At 46.2% G+C, this 17,961-nt stretch overlaps 1 protein-coding gene across 1 annotated transcript; it reads left to right on the forward strand.

Annotated features, from left to right (window-relative positions):
- The first annotated feature begins 5,221 nt into the window (after positions 1-5,221).
- Positions 5,222-16,503, forward strand: LOC117593464 (basic proline-rich protein-like). Its single transcript, XM_034288744.1, has 3 exons — positions 5,222-5,659; positions 7,496-8,623; positions 16,423-16,503. The coding sequence occupies exons 1-3, from the start codon at positions 5,222-5,224 to the stop codon at positions 16,501-16,503; spliced, it is 1,647 nt and encodes a 548-aa protein (XP_034144635.1).
- Positions 16,504-17,961: the final 1,458 nt, after the last annotated feature.

The following is a 17,961-nucleotide window of genomic DNA, read 5'->3' on the forward strand; positions in this document are numbered from 1 at the left end:
GAATTTGATGCCAGCAACACGTTTAAAAAAAGTTGGGACAGGGGCATCTTTACCACTGTGTTGCATCCCCTCTTCTTTTAACAACACTCTGTTACTGTTTGTGAACTGAGGTGACCAATTGCTGCAGTTTTGAAAGTTAAATGTTTTCCCATTCTTGCTTGATATATGATTTCAGCTGCTCAACTGTTCGGTTTCTCCTTTGTTGTATTTTTTGTTTCATAATGCACCAAATGTTTTCAATGGGTGACCGGTCTGGACTGTAGGCAGGCCAGTTTAGCACCATGACTCTTTAACTACGGAGTCATGCTGTTGTAATACCTACAGAATGTAATTTGACATTGTCTTGCTGAAATAAGCCAGGCCTTCCCTGAAAAATACATTGTCTGGATGGCAGCACACGTTTCTCCGAAACCTGTATATATTGTTCAGCATTAATGGTGCCGTCACAGATGTGCAAGTCACACATGCCATGTGCACTAATGCACCCCCATACCATCACGGATGCTGGCCTTTGAACTGTGCCCTGATAACAAGCCGGATGCTCCCTTTCTATTTTAGCGGCATCCATGATTCCCAAAAATAATTTCTAGGCCACAGGACAGTTTTCCACTTTGCTTCAGTACATCTTAAATGAGATCGGGCTCAGAGAACATGACAACGTTTCTGGATCTTGTTTATATCTGGTTTCTTCTTTGCATGGTAGAGTTTTAACTTGCATTTGTGGCGACCTGCTATGTTCACAGACAATGGTGTCCAGAAGTGTTCCTGAGCCCATGTAGTGATTTCCACTACAGAATTGTGTCTGTTTTTAATGCAGTGCTGCCTTAGGGCCCAAAGATCATGGCCATCCAATATTGGTTTTCGGCCTTCTCCCTTGCATACAGAGATTTCTCTGGATTCTCAGAATCTTTTAATGTTGTTATGTACCGTAAATGATGAGATCCGCAAACTCTTTGCAATTTTACATTGAGAAACATTCTTAAATTGTGGCAACTATTTGCCTGTGCAGTACAGAGTGGTGAACCCCTCCCCATCTTTACTTCTGAAAGACTCATCCTCTCTGGGATGCTCTTTTTATACCCAATCATGTTACTGACCTGTTACCAATTAACCTAATTAGTTGTGAGATGTTCCACCAGGTTCTTTTTTGTATTACATAACATTTCCAGTCGTTTGTTGCCCATTCCAGCTTTTTTGAAATGTGTTGCTGGCATCAGGGCTCTATTTGGAACCAATGCACTAAGTACGACTGTGATATGTGGTTGTCCCACAGCTCTCTTAAGATGAATGGACTATATACGACTGTGATATGTGGTTGTCCCACAGCTATCGTAACATGAATGGACTAAGTACGACTGTGATATGTGGTTGTCCCACAGCTATCTTAAGATGAATGGACTAAATACAACTGTGATATGTGGTTGTCCCACAGCTATCTTAACATGAATGGACTAAGTACAACTGTGATATGTGGTTGTCCCACACTATCTTAAGATGAATGGACTAAGTACGACTGTGTTATGTGGTTGTCTCACAGCTATCTTAAGATGAATGGACTAAGCTAAGTGTCACTCTGGATAAGAACATCTGCTAAATAAATAAAAAATGCTGTAAAATGGAGGAGATCAACCATACTCAAATCAGTTGGAGGGCTATTAACTGGTGGGAGAGTGAAAGCCACAGGCTTCAGGTTGTTATTTAAATTGGGGGAAAAAGGCGTTCTGCCTCAAGGCCTCAATTGACTACTATTGACTGCAGAAATCAATGTAATTGTGACAAAAATAATTGGAGTGCATTTCAGCTTAGATCTAGTTTTAGTTATATAGAGGACAAATTATGGTTTCATGTAATGCTGTCTAGACAATGGAAGTAAAATGGTGAAGGAGTTATGCGATACACAATTTATAAGTACATCTAATAAAAATGTTAATAACTGTAGACATTGTCTTTTGTTATATTCATTCAGTGAAGAGGATCATAAAAACAAAGTGACAAAAATGAAATACAAAGGAATATTTTCTTTTTCAATTGTACCACAGGTATACAATATTATAGGTTTCTAAATTACTTGCAGTGTTTGTCAGCCAGGAGCTAGTGGCACACTTGATACTTCCTCCCTGAGCTTGGAGGTCTGGAGGCAAGGTTATCTAGTAGCAAGGAAACAAGTCAGAGTATGTAGTGATATGGATGTGGTGCTTTGGGTCTGTAGCATCAACATGAGACTGACTCTCTGTCTGTTCAAGTATAATCAACAGTACCAGCAACTATTTGAGAAACACAGCTTAGTCTAAGTACAGTCAGCAGTTAAGGGAGATTCTGTTTTAGTCAATAAATTATTTCTAAAAGCCTAAAAGGTGTCGTAATATGATGTCACCCTGATCAAATCTAATCTTTTGCTATTAACCTTGAATTTGACACTGAGAAGAAATGTTCTCACTAAGAGTTTGATATTATGTATCTCAAAGATAATACACCTACTGTAAGTCAATCTGGATATGTAATATTTGTAAAATGCAGCCGACTCAAAAACACTCACATCAGTGGGTGAAGGTATTCACTGGTTGAAGATTGATAGGCACCGCCTTTTCATGGTAATTTAAAAATAGGCAAAAAGGCACTGGAGTTCTTTCTCAAGGCTATGATTACTATTGACTACAGAAATCTGTGTAATTGTGACAAAAACGATTGGAAATCACTTCAGCCAAGGTTTAGTGTTGGCATAAGGGATTTAAAAGTAGGACAAAGGACTGCTCAGGGGAATACCATCCAGATTCAGACTGTAGACAATGGAGGAGAAGTAGTACACCAGTTATTTGTAGGGCTGCAGCTATTAATTATTTTTATAATCGATTAATCTATGCGAAAATGCTTGATTATTCCAATAATCATAAGAAAAAAGACATGGCTCACGGTCTATGTGGTATTGCTTTTTACATTGAACCAAAATAGACAGAACATGTTAAGTCTTGGTCCAATCCTTTATGAGCTAAAATACAAGATCTCAGGCACTTCAATAAGAGCATACATGTCTAATGGCCTAATGAATCTGTCAAATGTCTGATTTCCTGTTATAAACTGTCACACAGTAAAATCTTACAAATAGTATCATATTGTTGTTTATGCTTTTGGTCACTTTTATATGGTAATACATTTCAGTTCATGAAAATAACATAATACAACTTTATTGGCATTATAGTGCATCACTGTGACATAAATAACAAATGACAGTGTAATGGTTATGTTAAAAATACATTAAGTGAGGCATGCAGTAATATTTGAGTCCTGATTAGTTAATAACCATATTTTGTGTTATTTGACAGATTTTACTAGTAGAAAGTCAACCTAGTTGTATAATCATTGCAGCCCTAGTTATATTAAACATGTTGAGCTACTACTACTAATAATAATAATTAGAACACAAATTTTATGTTTCTGTATTGTTCAGCACTTGTTACAGTGTTATCAAGCACTTGTTGCGGTCAGATACTGTAACAAGTTAATACTGACTGTAAGCATGCATACAGAGAAGGACACTCAGTTTGAACAGCACTAACTCAGATGACTGATGACAGACTAAAAGAGGAATATTAACATGATAGTTGGAGCTGTGTTGTTAGAATTCAGTGCAGCTGTTACGTTACTGATCATAAATCTGTTTTGTCACATCACCTATCATCCCATGGTTGGACAGTTACTCATCCAATGGAACACAGGAAGTGTTGTTTAATGGAAGCTTCTGTAATGTCAGGGATGTTGTGGGCGATATCCCTCAGGGCACCAGCCTTGGCCAGTTACTTCTCAATATTTTATAAAGGGTTTGGCTCAGGTATTATAAGATGATAGATAGTGATCTATGCTGATGACTACAATCTCTACATGAAAGTGTACAAAGCCAATTAACTCACTGCTGCTCTTAAAGAGATACAGTAGGTATCAGAATGGGTGATTAAGAAACTGTTCCTAAATACACCCTCAACTACGCACATTGTGGTTGATTGAAAACATTCTCTAACAACAAAAATGAGTTACAAAGGATTATTGAGTTGGTTCAGGAGGCTGAACTCCTATAACGTTGGAAAGGCAGTTGTCATGATTTAGCTATAGTGAAAAACCTGTTGTGAAGATAATGAAAAGTACAGAATGTCAGTAGCAAAAATATGTCAACTGTAAGGTCAACTGTACTAATTATTTAGGCCCTGGTCATTTCCCATCTCGACTACATTTAGGCTAGCACGATCCAGTGTGGCAACAAGGGCCTAGCAAAGCTAAAACTGACTTCAGGCAAAACAGCCCACATTGCCATAAACATCCCCAAGGTTGTACCAAAGGTATATAATTGTATAGTTTTCTGAAGTACTCATCTACAGTGTTTGTCAGCCAGGACCTAGTCAAATACAATTAACACTTTCTCCCCAAGCTTGTAGGTCTGGAGGCAAGATTAACTAGTAGGAAAATAAGTCAGAGCATGTAATGATAAGGATGTGGTGCTTTATGTCTGTAGCATCAACATGAGACTGACTTTCTGTCTGTTCAAGTATAATCAACAGTACCAGCAACTATTTGAGAAACACAGCTTAGTCTAGGTACAGTCAGCTGTTAAGGCAGAATACATTTCTATTTTACTCACTGCAGCAGGGAAGGTATTCATTCTAAGGGCCTTAATATGATGTCCCCTTGATCAAATCAAATGAAAGTGTATTGGTCACCAATACATTTAACATGTTACACTGGGTGCTGCAACATATTTCTATTACTGTACTAATCATGAAAAGTGCAATAGGATTTCAAACAAATAATCAAACTAATTTTAAACAAGAAATATTGAAGCAAATGCAAATTACATCCAAATAATACCCTTTGAGTATACATACATGTCACGTCCTGGCTGTGCCCCTAGCCATCTCTGCGCTGGGCTCGGGGCATAGCCAGGACAGGACAGGAGGTGGCCTTTAGCCACCTCTACTCCTTTTTTTGGTTTCCCCAATTGGAGGCAGGTGTTAGTCATTGCCTCCAATTGGGGACCCTATTTAAGTTTAGTTTGTAGGCCCCAAGGCGTGGTTCATTTTGGTTTTGTTTGTCCTGTGTAAGGAATACCCACGTCACTGGTTGCTGCCTTTTTGTTTTGTTGGAGTCCTTCTTTCTTTTGTTTGAATAAAACATGGATTACCCTTGTGACCTTCAGTCTGCGCCTCTGTCCTTTCCACCCCACGACCGTGACAGAATGAACCACCAAAAAAGGAACCGCAGACGCACGAGGAAGACCCGCCATGGCCACAGGGACAACTCCCTGTGGTTGTGGGAGAAGCCAGAGACGCCGGAGGAGGAAGCTCGGCGTCTCTGCGCTTATTCCGGCTACGCCCCTCCGGTACACCCGTTGAGAGGGGAGTATGCCTGGAGAGGCGATTGGGGGGCTGACTCCCTCTCCCCGGACGACGAGGATGTGGTGTATGGGAGAGTGGAGGAAGACCCCCCGGTGGCGCAAACCCGGAGGTCGCCCCAAGACTTTTTTGGGGGGGTGCTATGGGGCGTGGACCAGTGGGGTGGTGTCAAGCCCCTCAGCCGGCAGGAGGAGGGGGTCGTCAAGGAGCTCCTACAGGAGATGCAGAGGACGGAGAGGACGGGCCGTAGGAGGGGAGGCCAGAGGAGGAAGCAGCAGCCCGTGCCTCCTACCAGCCACGGGTTGGATGGTACGAGTGGTCCCCTGTCCAGTCGGCGTGCCCCACTCCCTACTCCGCAGCCTGCTACCACCCCGCGGCCTACCCCGCGGCCTACCCCGCGGCCTACCCCGCGGCCTACCCCGCGGCGCCCTGCTTCCCCTGCTGCCAGGGAGCCGCAGCCAGCGCCCCCTGCTGCTTGGGAGCCGCAGCCAGCGCCCCCCGCTGCCTGGGAGCCGCAGCTAGCGCTCCCCGCTGCCTGGGAGCCGCAGCTAGCGCTCCCCGCTGCCTGGGAGCCGCAGCCAGCGCCCCCTGCTGCTTGGGAGCCGCAGCCAGCGCCCCCCGCAGCTTGGGAGCCGCAGCCAGCGTCCCCCGCTGCCTGGGAGCCGCAGCCAGCGCCGCCAGCGCCCCCCGCTGCCTGGGAGCCGCAGCCAGCGCCCCCCGCTGCCTGGGAGCCGCAGCCAGCGCCGCCAGCGCCCCCCGCTGCCTGGGAGCCGCAGCCAGCGCCCCCCGCAGCTCGGGAGCCGCAGCCAGCGCCCCCCGCAGCTTGGGAGCCGCAGCCAGCGTCCCCCGCTGCCTGGGAGCCGCAGCCAGCGCCGCCAGCGCCCCCCGCTGCCTGGGAGCCGCAGCCAGCGCCCCCCGCTGCCTGGGAGCCGCAGCCAGCGCCGCCAGCGCCCCCCGCTGCTTGGGAGCCGCAGCCAGCGCCCCCCGCTGCTTGGGAGCCGCAGCCAGCGCCCCCCGCTGCTTGGGAGCCGCAGCCAGCGTCCCCCGCTGCTTGGGAGCCGCAGCCAGCGCCCCCCGCTGCTTGGGAGCCGCAGCCAGCGTCCCCCGCTGCTTGGGAGCCGCAGCCAGCGCCCCCCGCTGCTTGGGAGCCGCAGCCAGCGTTCCCCGCTGCCTGGGAGCCGCAGCCAGCGCCGCCAGCGCCCCCCGCTGCCCAGTGGCCGCAGCCGCCAGCTCCTCCCGCTGCCCAGTGGCCGCAGCCGCCAGCTCCTCCCGCTGCCCAGTGGCCGCAGCCGCCAGCTCCTCCCGCTGCCCAGTGGCCGCAGCCGCCAGCTCCTCCCGCTGCCCAGTGGCCTCAGCCGCCAGCTCCTCCCGCTGCCCAGTGGCCTCAGCCGCCAGCTCCTCCCGCTGCCCAGTGGCTTCAGCCGCCAGCTCCACCCGCTGCCCAGTGGCCTCAGCCGCCAGCTCCACCCGCTGCCCAGTGGCCTCAGCCGCCAGCTCCTCCCGCTGCCCAGTGGCCTCAGCCGCCAGCTCCACCCGCTGCCCAGTGGCCTCAGCCGCCAGCTCCTCCCGCTGCCCTGTTTTCGCCGCCGCCAGGACCCGCCGTGGACTGGCCGCCGCCCGGGCCCGCGGATGACTGGCCGCCGCCGCCCGGGCCCGCGGATGACTGGCCGCCGCCGCCCGGGCCCACGGATGACTGGCCGCCGCCGCCCGGGCCCGCGGATGACTGGTTGCCGCCGCCCGAGCCAGCGGTTGACTGGCCGCCCGAGGCCGCGGATGACTGGCCGCCGCCGCCCGAGCCCGCGGTTGACTGGCCGCCTTGTCCCGCAGCGCCTTCACCTGCCCAGGAGCCCCCGCATCGTCCCACGGCGCCCTCGCCTGTCCCGGCCTCAGCGGCGCCCTCGCCTGTCCCGGCCTCAGCGGCGCCCTCGCCTGTCCCGGCCTCAGCGGCGCCCTCGCCTGTCCCGGCCTCAGCGGCGCCCTCGCCTGTCCCGGCCTCAGCGGCGCCCTCGCCTGTCCCGGCTCTCCCTGTTCCTCCGCCGGCTCTCCCTGACCCTCCGCCGGCTTCCCCGTCTCCGGCTCCTTCGCCGGCTCTCCCACAGGGTTCTGACCCTCCGCCGGCTCCCCCGGCTCCTGCTCCTCCACCGGCTCCTATTCCCCCGCCGGCTCCCCCGGCTCCTGCTCCTCCGCCGGCTGCCGACCTGCCGCCGGCTCCTATTCCTCCGCCGGCTCCCCCGTCTCCTGCTCCTCTGCCGGCTGCCGACCTGCCGCCGGCTCCTATTCCTCCACCGGCTCCCCCATCTCCTATTCCTCTGCCGGCTCCTGTTCCTCCACCGGCTCCCCTGTCTCCTATTCCTCCGCCGGCTCCCCCGGCTCCTACTCCTCCGCCGGCTCTCCCGCCGGCTCCGGACCCTCCGCCGGCTCCCCCGGCTCCTGCTCCTCCACCGGCTCCTATTCCCCCGCCGGCTCCCCCGTCTCCTATTCCTCTGCCTGCTCCTGTTCCTCCGCCAGCTCCCCCGGCTCCTACTCCTCTGCCGGCTCTTCCGCCGGCTCCGGACCCTCCGCCGGCTCTTCCGCCGGCCCTTCCGCCGGCTCCGGACCCTCCGCCGGCTCCCCCAGCTCTTGCTCCTCCACCGGCTCCTGCTCCTCCGCCGGCACCTACTCCTCCGCCGGCTCTTCCGCCGGCTCCTGACCCTCCACCGGTTTCCCCGTCTCCTACTCCTCCGCCGGCTCTTCCGCAGGCTCCTGACCCTCCGCCGGCTCCCCCGTCTCCTATTCCTCCGCCGGCTCCCCCGACTCCTACTCCACCGCCGGCTCTTCCGCCGGCTCCGGACCCTCCGCCGGCTTCCCCGGCTCCGAACCCTCCGCCGGCTTCCCCGGCTCCTGCTCCTCCGCCGGCTCCTATTCCCCCGCCGGCTCCCCCGTCTCCTGCTCCTCCGCCGGCTCCTACTCCTCCGCCGGCTCTTCCGCCGGCTCCTGACCCTTCGCCGGTTTCCCCATCTCCTGCTCCTCCGCCGGCTCTTCCGCCGGCTCCGGACCCTCCGCCGCCTCCCCCGGCTCCTGCTCCTCCGCCGGCTCCCCCGTCTCCTGCTCCTCCGCCGGCTCTTCCGCCGGCTCCTGACCCTCCGCCGGTTTCCCCGTCTCCTATTCCTCCACCGGCTCCTGCTCCTCCGCCGGCTGTCGACCCTCCGCCGGCTCCCCCGGCTCCTGCTCCTCCGCCGGCTCTCGACCCTCTGCCGGCTCCCCCGGCTCCTGTTCCTCCGCCGGCTGTCAACCCGCCGACGGCTCTCCTGCCGGCTCCTGTCCCTCCGCCGGCTCTCCCGTCTCCTGACCCTCTGCCTCCCTGGCCTGTCCCTGCAGCTCCGCCTCCCCGGCCTGTGCCGGCGGCTCCGGGCGCTGAGCCTCCGCCGGTCCGGGTGTGGTCGTCCCGGTCTTGCGGTCGGGAGCCCGCACCTTTGGGGGGGGGTACTGTCACGTCCTGGCTGTGCCCCTAGCCATCTCTGCGCTGGGCTCGGGGCATAGCCAGGACAGGACAGGAGGTGGCCTTTAGCCACCTCTACTCCTTTTTTTGGTTTCCCCAATTGGAGGCAGGTGTTAGTCATTGCCTCCAATTGGGGACCCTATTTAAGTTTAGTTTGTAGGCCCCAAGGCGTGGTTCATTTTGGTTTTGTTTGTCCTGTGTAAGGAATACCCACGTCACTGGTTGCTGCCTTTTTGTTTTGTTGGAGTCCTTCTTTCTTTTGTTTGAATAAAACATGGATTACCCTTGTGACCTTCAGTCTGCGCCTCTGTCCTTTCCACCCCACGACCGTGACAATACACAAGGAGATGAAAGAAGAATATAATCAGCAACAGATACTGCTATTAGAGTGAGCTTTTAACAGAGATACCAGAAGCTCATTGCTAACAGAACTAACCGCTGCATACATGAAGGAGCATATAGACTTCATCAACTTGACTTTCTGTACTTTTAGTGAACTCATTACTTTTCATGACAACTTGGCAATATGAATTACCCTCAAGTAACCTAATGTTTCAATCTGGCATCACTATTAAGGAGTGGTTTGATTGGACTTTGGACAGAACATTTAATAGTTTCAAACATAATCACACCAATCTCCACACAAAGAAAAAAGTAATCACATGAAGAAAAATAACAAATGAATCAAAAGTTCTCCACCTTATCAATGATAATGGTTTCCACCACTGCTTTAAATTTGTTCTCCTTCCCTTTGCTTTCAGTACCAGATATTTTTATATTCTATAATCACAGGTGTTTTCCAAATGCTGAATTTCTGTATCTTTCGTTCTCTCTTCCCTGGTAAATACACGTTTCTCAGTTGTTGGAGATAAAAGACCATGTTGGATGTGGCACGGTTGCCATGAATACCACCATCACAGGGTCCAATGCCTGCCTAGCATTTACCTGCTGCGCCAGGTACTCATGATGTTCACCAGATGCCCAAGCCATGTGATGGTCTGTAGAATGTTATTCAACTGAGTGAAACATTTGAAATGTAATACAAAGCAAACTTTCCCTAATACAATGTTATCAATAAAACATTTTCCATGTGTTTCGTCATTGAGGTTAGACACTGCGATCATTATCGTTCATACTAACATCCTCCAGCTCATTTCCATCAAACCAGATCTAGAGGGCAAAGAAATTCTGACAGACTGTACTGCTACACCTGCACTAAATCGTCATGTGAATAACCACATGCCTCTATTTCTCCTGCGGGGTGACTGGCAAGGGTAAATGCTCTTTTCCTGGTCATGAATGGTTTTTCGATTCATTCTTTCCTCTCCTTCCAAGTATATCCAGGTCTGCATTCTTTGCCACAGACAACAGGATTTCTCCTGGAAAGTGGCTGACTAGAAGATGCATCTTGTTATCATCATCATTATTATCACAGGCTGTAATCTCCCATTCTGAGGCACTGTGAAAAGACATCTAGTCTCTGTGAGAATGTTATTAGAGCCACAGGACACACAGCACTGATTTGATTATTTGGCTCCTGAAGGGGCCTCCTACCGTTTCTGCCATGTAAATTGTAGTTTGATTCTACCTGTGTTTCAAAGTAAAGTGCTTATTGTACTGAACTAAATCCTCTAGAACATTGTGTAGATGGTTCTTTCATATACTGTAAGCACATTTCTATTACTGATTATAAAGTTGCCTAATTCTTGCCTAAATGAACAAGAAATGGTACTGTAATTCTCTATTTAAACAAATAGATCCCATTTTCATCCACACTAAAATATTTTTCTTACTGGTTTCAACTGATTCTGACTGGTTCTCAGGCTCTACCTTCCCAGCGGTATTGACACTTCATGCCTAGTGTTCACAGAAAATGTTTGGTAGTGGTGGTGGGCATCATTATCCCTCTATAAACCTCTTTTCTGTATCAGAGCTGCTGATCAGATTGAAAATGGCTTCACAGAATAAGGAAATAATGCAAAGAACAGCATCAATCAATCTCTGCGTAGTATGAGAAAAGGATCCAGACATCCTCTTAGTTGCGATATAAGTAAGTACAGCATAAAGTCAAACTGTATGAACTGCTGTGTGTGTGTTTATGTATGTAAAAAAAGCCGGTGGGCAAGCTGAAAGGGTATATTTACTAGCAAAACATACCCTTGTTTTCCAGTGCATTTTAATTTTGAACTTGAGAGGATTTAGTTCTCCAACCGCTAGAAACCGACGATATTTGGGGGATGTTTATGAAGGTACATTTGTGTCTTTTTGTCTAGAATAGAACCTTTTCCTTTTCAATCAAAAACAATGGTTCTGAAAGCAAAAACTAGGCTTCAAAGTAATAAAAAATATTTTACAATCAAATATTTTGTAATAGAGCACAAAACTTAATGCATTTAATTCTCAAATAATATTTTGAGAACCAAATTTTTTTTTAAAAACAAACTCCAATTACATCTGTGAGAATTTTGAAACTTTTTGGGGGGATTGAAACACTGGATCTTCATTTGCACTTTTGCCCCAACAGCTGTGGGCGGGCTTGAATGGGAAGTGTGGATGATGCTTCTCCATTGGTCAGATGTTTTTTGAGTATCAGTTTGGCTACAACCAATACTGATCAGCCTTTCTTTCCAACGACAAGGGAGTCTTGGGACACTTACATACGAACTTGTACCTACGAGCATCTCAGGTAAGCAGCACAGAGGTTTCTTACGTCCAATTTCTTAAGCTCCTACGATTCAGTGTCGGTTCATTACATTCTATTATATTACATACATTGCATCTCTACATATATGGCAGCCATTCCATTCCAGTGTCTATTAAATTCCAACACAGGCAAACCTAATTTTACTTAATGAGGTACTGATTAGGTGATTACCTGAACCAAATCTAATTTAATTAGGAAAAGTATAAAAACCAATTGGTCATCACTATCCTCTTGAAATAGGACCAGCTGGATGGCAAAAACAGTGCAAGTAGTACTTCAAAGGTAAACATAACTATTCAGCATGACAAAAGAGATGAAAAGAAAAGCAGGGTTCAATTCTGGCTTTGCTGGCAGAGGGATACAGTAAGCGTAAGGTTGATTCCATCCTGAAAATGTCAAAGACGGCGGTTCATAAGGTCAAGCAACAGGCATTGGGGACAACAAAGCTACAGACTGACAGAGTGCAAAAATGACTGTCCACTGACAGAGATGACCGTCAACTCATTCGAATGTCACTCAACAACCATAGGATGACATCAAGTGACCTACAAAACGAATGGCAAACAGCAGCTGGGGTGAAGTGCACGGCGAGGACGGTTCTTAACAAGCTACTAGGGTCAGGGCTGAAGTCGTGCAAAGCTAGAAAAAGACCTTCATCAATGAGAAGCAAAGAAGAGCCAGGCTGAAGTTTGCAAAAGACCATAAGGATTGGACCATAGAGGAATGGAGTAAGGTAATCTTCTCTGACAAGTCAAATTTTCAGCTTTGCCCAACACCTGGTCGTCTAATGGTTAGACGGAGACAGTGTCTCACACCCACTGTGAAATTTAGTGGAGGATCTGTGATGATATGGGGATGCTTCAGCAAGGCTGGAGTCAGGGAGATTTGTCTTTGTGAAAGACGCATGAATCAAGCCAAGTACAAGGTTATCCTGGAAGAACACCTGCTTCCTTCTGCTCTGACAATGTTCCCCAACTCTGAGAATTGTTTTTTCCAGCAGGACAATGCTCCATGCCACATAGCCAGGTCAATCAAGGTGTGGATAGAGGACCACCAGATCAAAACCCTGTCATGGCCAGCCCAATCTCCAGACCTGAACCCCATTGAAATCCTCTGGAATTCGATCAAGAGGAAGATGGATAATCACAAGCCATCAAACAAAGCCGAGCTACTTTAATTTTTGTGCCAGGAGTGGCATAAATTCACCCAACAGCAATTTAACAGACTGGTGGAGAGCATGCCAAGACACATGAAAGCTGTGATTAAAATCAGGGTTATTCCACCAAAAATAGATTTCTGAACTCTTTCTAAGATAAAACATTAGTATTTTGTTGTTGAAAAATGAATGTGAATTGTTTTTTTTGCATTATTTGAGGTCTGAAAACAATGCATCTTTTTTTGGTTATTTTGACCAGTTGTTATTTTCAACAAATAAATACTCTAAATGACAATATTTTTATTTGGAATTTGGGAGTAATGTTGTCAGTAGTTTACAGAATAAAACCAAGCTGTTCATTTTACTCAAAAACATACCTATGAATCAAACACATACCTATGAATAGTAAAACCAGATAAACTGATAATTTTGCAGTGGTCTCTTAATATTGTCCAGAGCTGTATATATTAATGCCAATACTGAGTGCAAGTGTCAGTTTTAAGTAGGCCTATGTATCATTAGCTAATGGAAACGCTGTAATATTTTTCTGCCAAAAAAGAGAACCATTACTGTCATGAAATATGATTATATATCAACTAAGAAACAAATAGGACATGGCCTGCTTTTGAAATGCCCTGAAAGAAATGGTGAGAACAAGTGTCCATAGCTAAATGTTTTTGATTAGCTTGAGAATAATAATTGCATGATTCATCATTCTACATTTACTGTATGTACCGTGGGGATACTTATGTCATACAATAAAATGTGATTTTCTGGATTTTTGTTTTAGATTCCGTCTCTCACAGTTGAAGTGTACATGATAAAAATGACAGACCTCTACATGCTTTGTAAGTAGGAAAACCTGCAAAATCGGCAGTGTATCAAATACTTGTTCTCCCCACTGTATGTAATATATTAGAATGTTTTGAACCGACACTGAATCGTAGGAGCTAACTAGCTTTGTAGAAGCTGGACGGAAAAATGCCCAGGGCTGCTTACCCGAGATGCTATCATCACACAGTTTGAATCCCAGACCGCATAATTGCACACTACTGTATATATGCCAGATTAACAGGCGAGAAATTAGTATGTCCCAAACCATATTACGCTGAAAATAGAACGCCCAAAGTACCCGGATGGTCTACTTTTTCTGGTGGATTTTGGAAGTATGCATCTGCATATTTTAGGAGTAGCCTAATATAGAAAACAACTTATTGTGCAGTAAAAGATGAGGGGCTTCCACGATTCTCTCCTCTTTTCACTGAAAGAAAAAGTCAGTTATCTTCACCTACATTGATAGTTATTGTTTTAATGTCAATTCCGTATGAAGTAAAAACTAACGTTATTGTGCCTTGTGAAGTTCGTCTTCAGTCTCGTTAGAATGAGCTCAATTATTATGACTATTTAAGATACTAGTATTACTGGCTTGTAAGCTAATAAAATGCACAGTGGCAAAATCCATACAGTTCATAGATGCTATTTGTGGTGGAAGTAAACTTCATAATAAATGTTAGTCAGTTTAACACAATGCTTAATGGTGTCTATGTCACGAATCCCCCCGGCACAGGTGCTCCTCCATTAAATATATCAGTCTGTGTGTAATGAATGAATATAATAAAGTTTCACTTTTTGAGTGGAATTACTGAAATAAATCAACTTTTTGATGATATTCAAATTTTATGACCAGCACCTGTATATATGGCCCTGTTTCCCCTGTGCTGTGTTGGTTATTATTTCCATGTTACTGTGCAGTGAGTACGACTATTCTATGCGTATGCGTATTGTATCGTTCCGCGTGTTCCGTTTTTGAGGCTTTTCACCTCACTTTACTTTGGCCTTGACCAGTCCTTTTTTTGACATGCTTTGAGTTGGGTTAAAGAAACCCTTACCACAGTTCCTGCGTCTGTCTCCACTCCCTACAACACTGTGAGTCTAGCTATATATTCATACATGGCATGAGGTAAATTAATGCACAACAAATTTATATTTTGAGATGCAATCTCATGACGGGGTATTGGGTTCCAATCCATCCCAGTACTGGCATACTAGTTTACTATATTAAACTGAACGTACTTCATCGCCCACGAAGTACGTATCTACTTGCAATACATATCTAGTAAGTACGTATCTACTTGCAATACATATCTAGTATGCGATCGGAGATTCTTTAGACACTGTCCTTCATAAGTGTCTGCTATGACTTCCTTTGTGTCGGAAAGAAAGGCTGAACAGTATTGGTTGTAGCCAAACTGACACAAAAAATTGATAACCAATGGAGAAGCATCATCCACACCTCACACGAAAGCCCGCCCACAGCTGTGGGGTTAAAGTGCAAACGAAGAACATACATTTTTCTTTTTTCAAAAGCCACAAAAGAACTGCAAGCAAAGGGGGCAGTCTAGACAAAATAGAGTGTGGTTGATAGTGAGTTTTGTTTTTAAATGCATTTTGTTCTCTAAATATTTTTACTTAATGTTTTATTGCCATATTTAGTATTACTAAATATATATATATATTTTTACTTTGAAGACTTGTTTTTGCTTTTAGAACTATTCTTTTTGATTGAAAAGGAAAAAGTTTTGCTCTTGACAAAAATACAAATTTCCAACCAGTGGCCAACTTCTATGACACCTGGTTTGGTTTCATAATTCATAATTGGTTTCATAAAAAGTATTTGTATCACGATTATTGGCACCCCAGAAATTCTTATGAACACAATCTATTAAAAGTATCTTCCCATTGATATATATATGAATAAAGTTCACCTGAGTCAGATATGTTTAAATGTGCACTCCCGTCACATTCATTAGATATCTCGTCTCACCTAAAAGTTACCCACTCTGTAACGATCCCGGCCAAACAGGGTTATTCCAGTCCATGTTTTAGTTTAGTCTTTTCCTTATTTGGTTGTTTCTTCCTTTCTTCCCTCCCAGACACAGTTCATTAGTTCCATTCATGCCACCTTTGTTTGTACTCACCTGTGTCCCATTTCCTCATTTACGTGTGCATTTAGTTCAGTCTTCTCCAAGTTCCTGTCGATTATTGTTTGTCTGTAGATCTGTGTGTTATTTGGATTAAAACTTACCTCTGAGAGAGTTCTTTGCCTCCTGTGCCTACTTCCAACCCTCCACAGCCGTTAGAAACTCACAAAGCAATCATTGGTTTAGAACATAAAATAAGACTGACAACTACTTCTAGCCTATTAAAACTGAGAGAGACAAACAGCAGGTGCTGAGAGTAGAGGCATGCTTCTGGCAAGACGTCCAAATAGATGGTTGGCATGGAGATGATATTTACCTAACTGTATACATGTATGTATGAGCGTGTGATCCAGGTCTATGTCGACGTGTCGCCACAAATAACCGAACAAAGAAAACCTACCCAAAACCATTTGGATACAGCGGGATTAGGTTTAGGCATTAGGGCTAGGGAATAGGGAACATTGATTTCAGAGTGTTAGGTTTCCACAACCATCGATAAACTTGGGTATGTATGAATTTGTGTGTGTGTCTGCCTGCCTTCATGCCTTTGCACAGGTGTGTTTGTGCATGGTTTTCTTTGTCCATGCATACAGTGTGTGTGTGTGTGTGTGTGTGTGTGTGTGTGTATATATATATACGTATTCGTTCCTGCCTGTGTAGGTGCTCAACATGTTGTGTGACATGTGTTTAATGTGAGTGTGAATATCCTCCCCTCTCTACCCCAGATGGTGATTATAGACCTCCATCTCTCCATTGATTCACCTATCACCTTTCCACATCAACAGCAGACACAGAGCCTGTACTAAACAGGTCCTGTTGATAATGCACACCAGTGACAATATGGACCTGTCACGGGTCAAGAGCTCACCTGTTTACAGTTCCCTTAGCCTACTCACAGGCAAAATAGAATCAATGCTTAGCAAAACTGAGTGGGTGAATGGGGGCACTCTGACTCCAAATGGATTCTGGCTGCTCATGTCCAAGGTATTTGTGATAGTGCCTTACAAAATATATACATTTGCATACACATACTGACACAGAGACACACACACACACACACACACAATCTCTCGTACACACATACTGAAGCAAATAAATAACAACTTAATTCATACAAAACCCTCCCCAAACTTACAGAATCAGTCACTCATTTCTGCCCACCAGTCAGTCAGTCAAAGTGTGGGTTTATCTGTTTATCTATTGATAAAATGATAAAGAGTGAGTATATCAGTTTATCAATATTAAAGAAAACAGACAAGTGTGGGTGCATAAACCAGCTCCCTCCATCAATGTCTGCATGTTCAACACTGAAATTTATCCTCTTTTTTAATTGTTTGTCTCTGATGGCCATTTTCTGTCTTTATACGCTACCCTTTGTATTTCGAACCTCTGTAATACACATACTCACATACACCCATGTTGTGTAGCCAGTCAGAAGGAGGTATGTTCCCCTCTCTCTGAAACACGCACACTACCTCTGTGTTTCTATTCCCCATTGCTAGTATTAACACAACATCACATTCTGCCCTTTGGCCCTGGTTCCTCACAGTCATTTATTTTCTAAATAAAGGCCTTGACTGCGGCAGAGGGGGGAGAGAGGAACGGAGTGAGAGAAAGAGAGAGACAGAGAGAGGGGAATGAATTTCTCCTTGTGTTCGGCCTCAGTGACATGTGTGGCCTGAGGGAGAAGACTTGCTGAACGCAGTGCCGAAATGGATACAGAATAAAAAAGCAACAATGCCTACATCGCCGTGTTTGAATTAAACCCAATGCCCCTAAGAGCTATATTTTAATCACTGACTGTTACTGGAACAGCAACAGTGATAGTTCTATTCCCATTCACACTAAAACAGCTGACATAGGACATTTGAAATGTTATATTAATGCAAAAGAGCAGGATGGCCAACAAAAAGGCTGCCTTGGCACGTTGATGGTTCCATTAAATTTCCAATGACTAAGGTTGGCAGTTAAGATTATATGCAAAAGTAGTGGTACAGAAAGGTCAAATACAAGATTATATTCAAGGGTAGTGGTACAGAAAGATCAAATACAAGATTATATTCAAGGGTAGTGGTACAGAAAGGTAAAATACAAGATTATATTCAAGGGTAGTGGTACAGAAAGGTCAAATACAAGATTATATTCAAGGGTAGTGGTACAGAAAGGTCAAATATAAGATTATATTCAAGGGTAGTGGTACAGAAAGGTCAAATACAAGATTATATTCAAGACATCAACGTGGCTTCTCAGGTGAGTATGTTTAT

This window comes from Esox lucius, chromosome 20, assembly GCF_011004845.1.
Source record: "Esox lucius isolate fEsoLuc1 chromosome 20, fEsoLuc1.pri, whole genome shotgun sequence".
Lineage (NCBI taxonomy): Eukaryota > Metazoa > Chordata > Actinopteri > Esociformes > Esocidae > Esox > Esox lucius.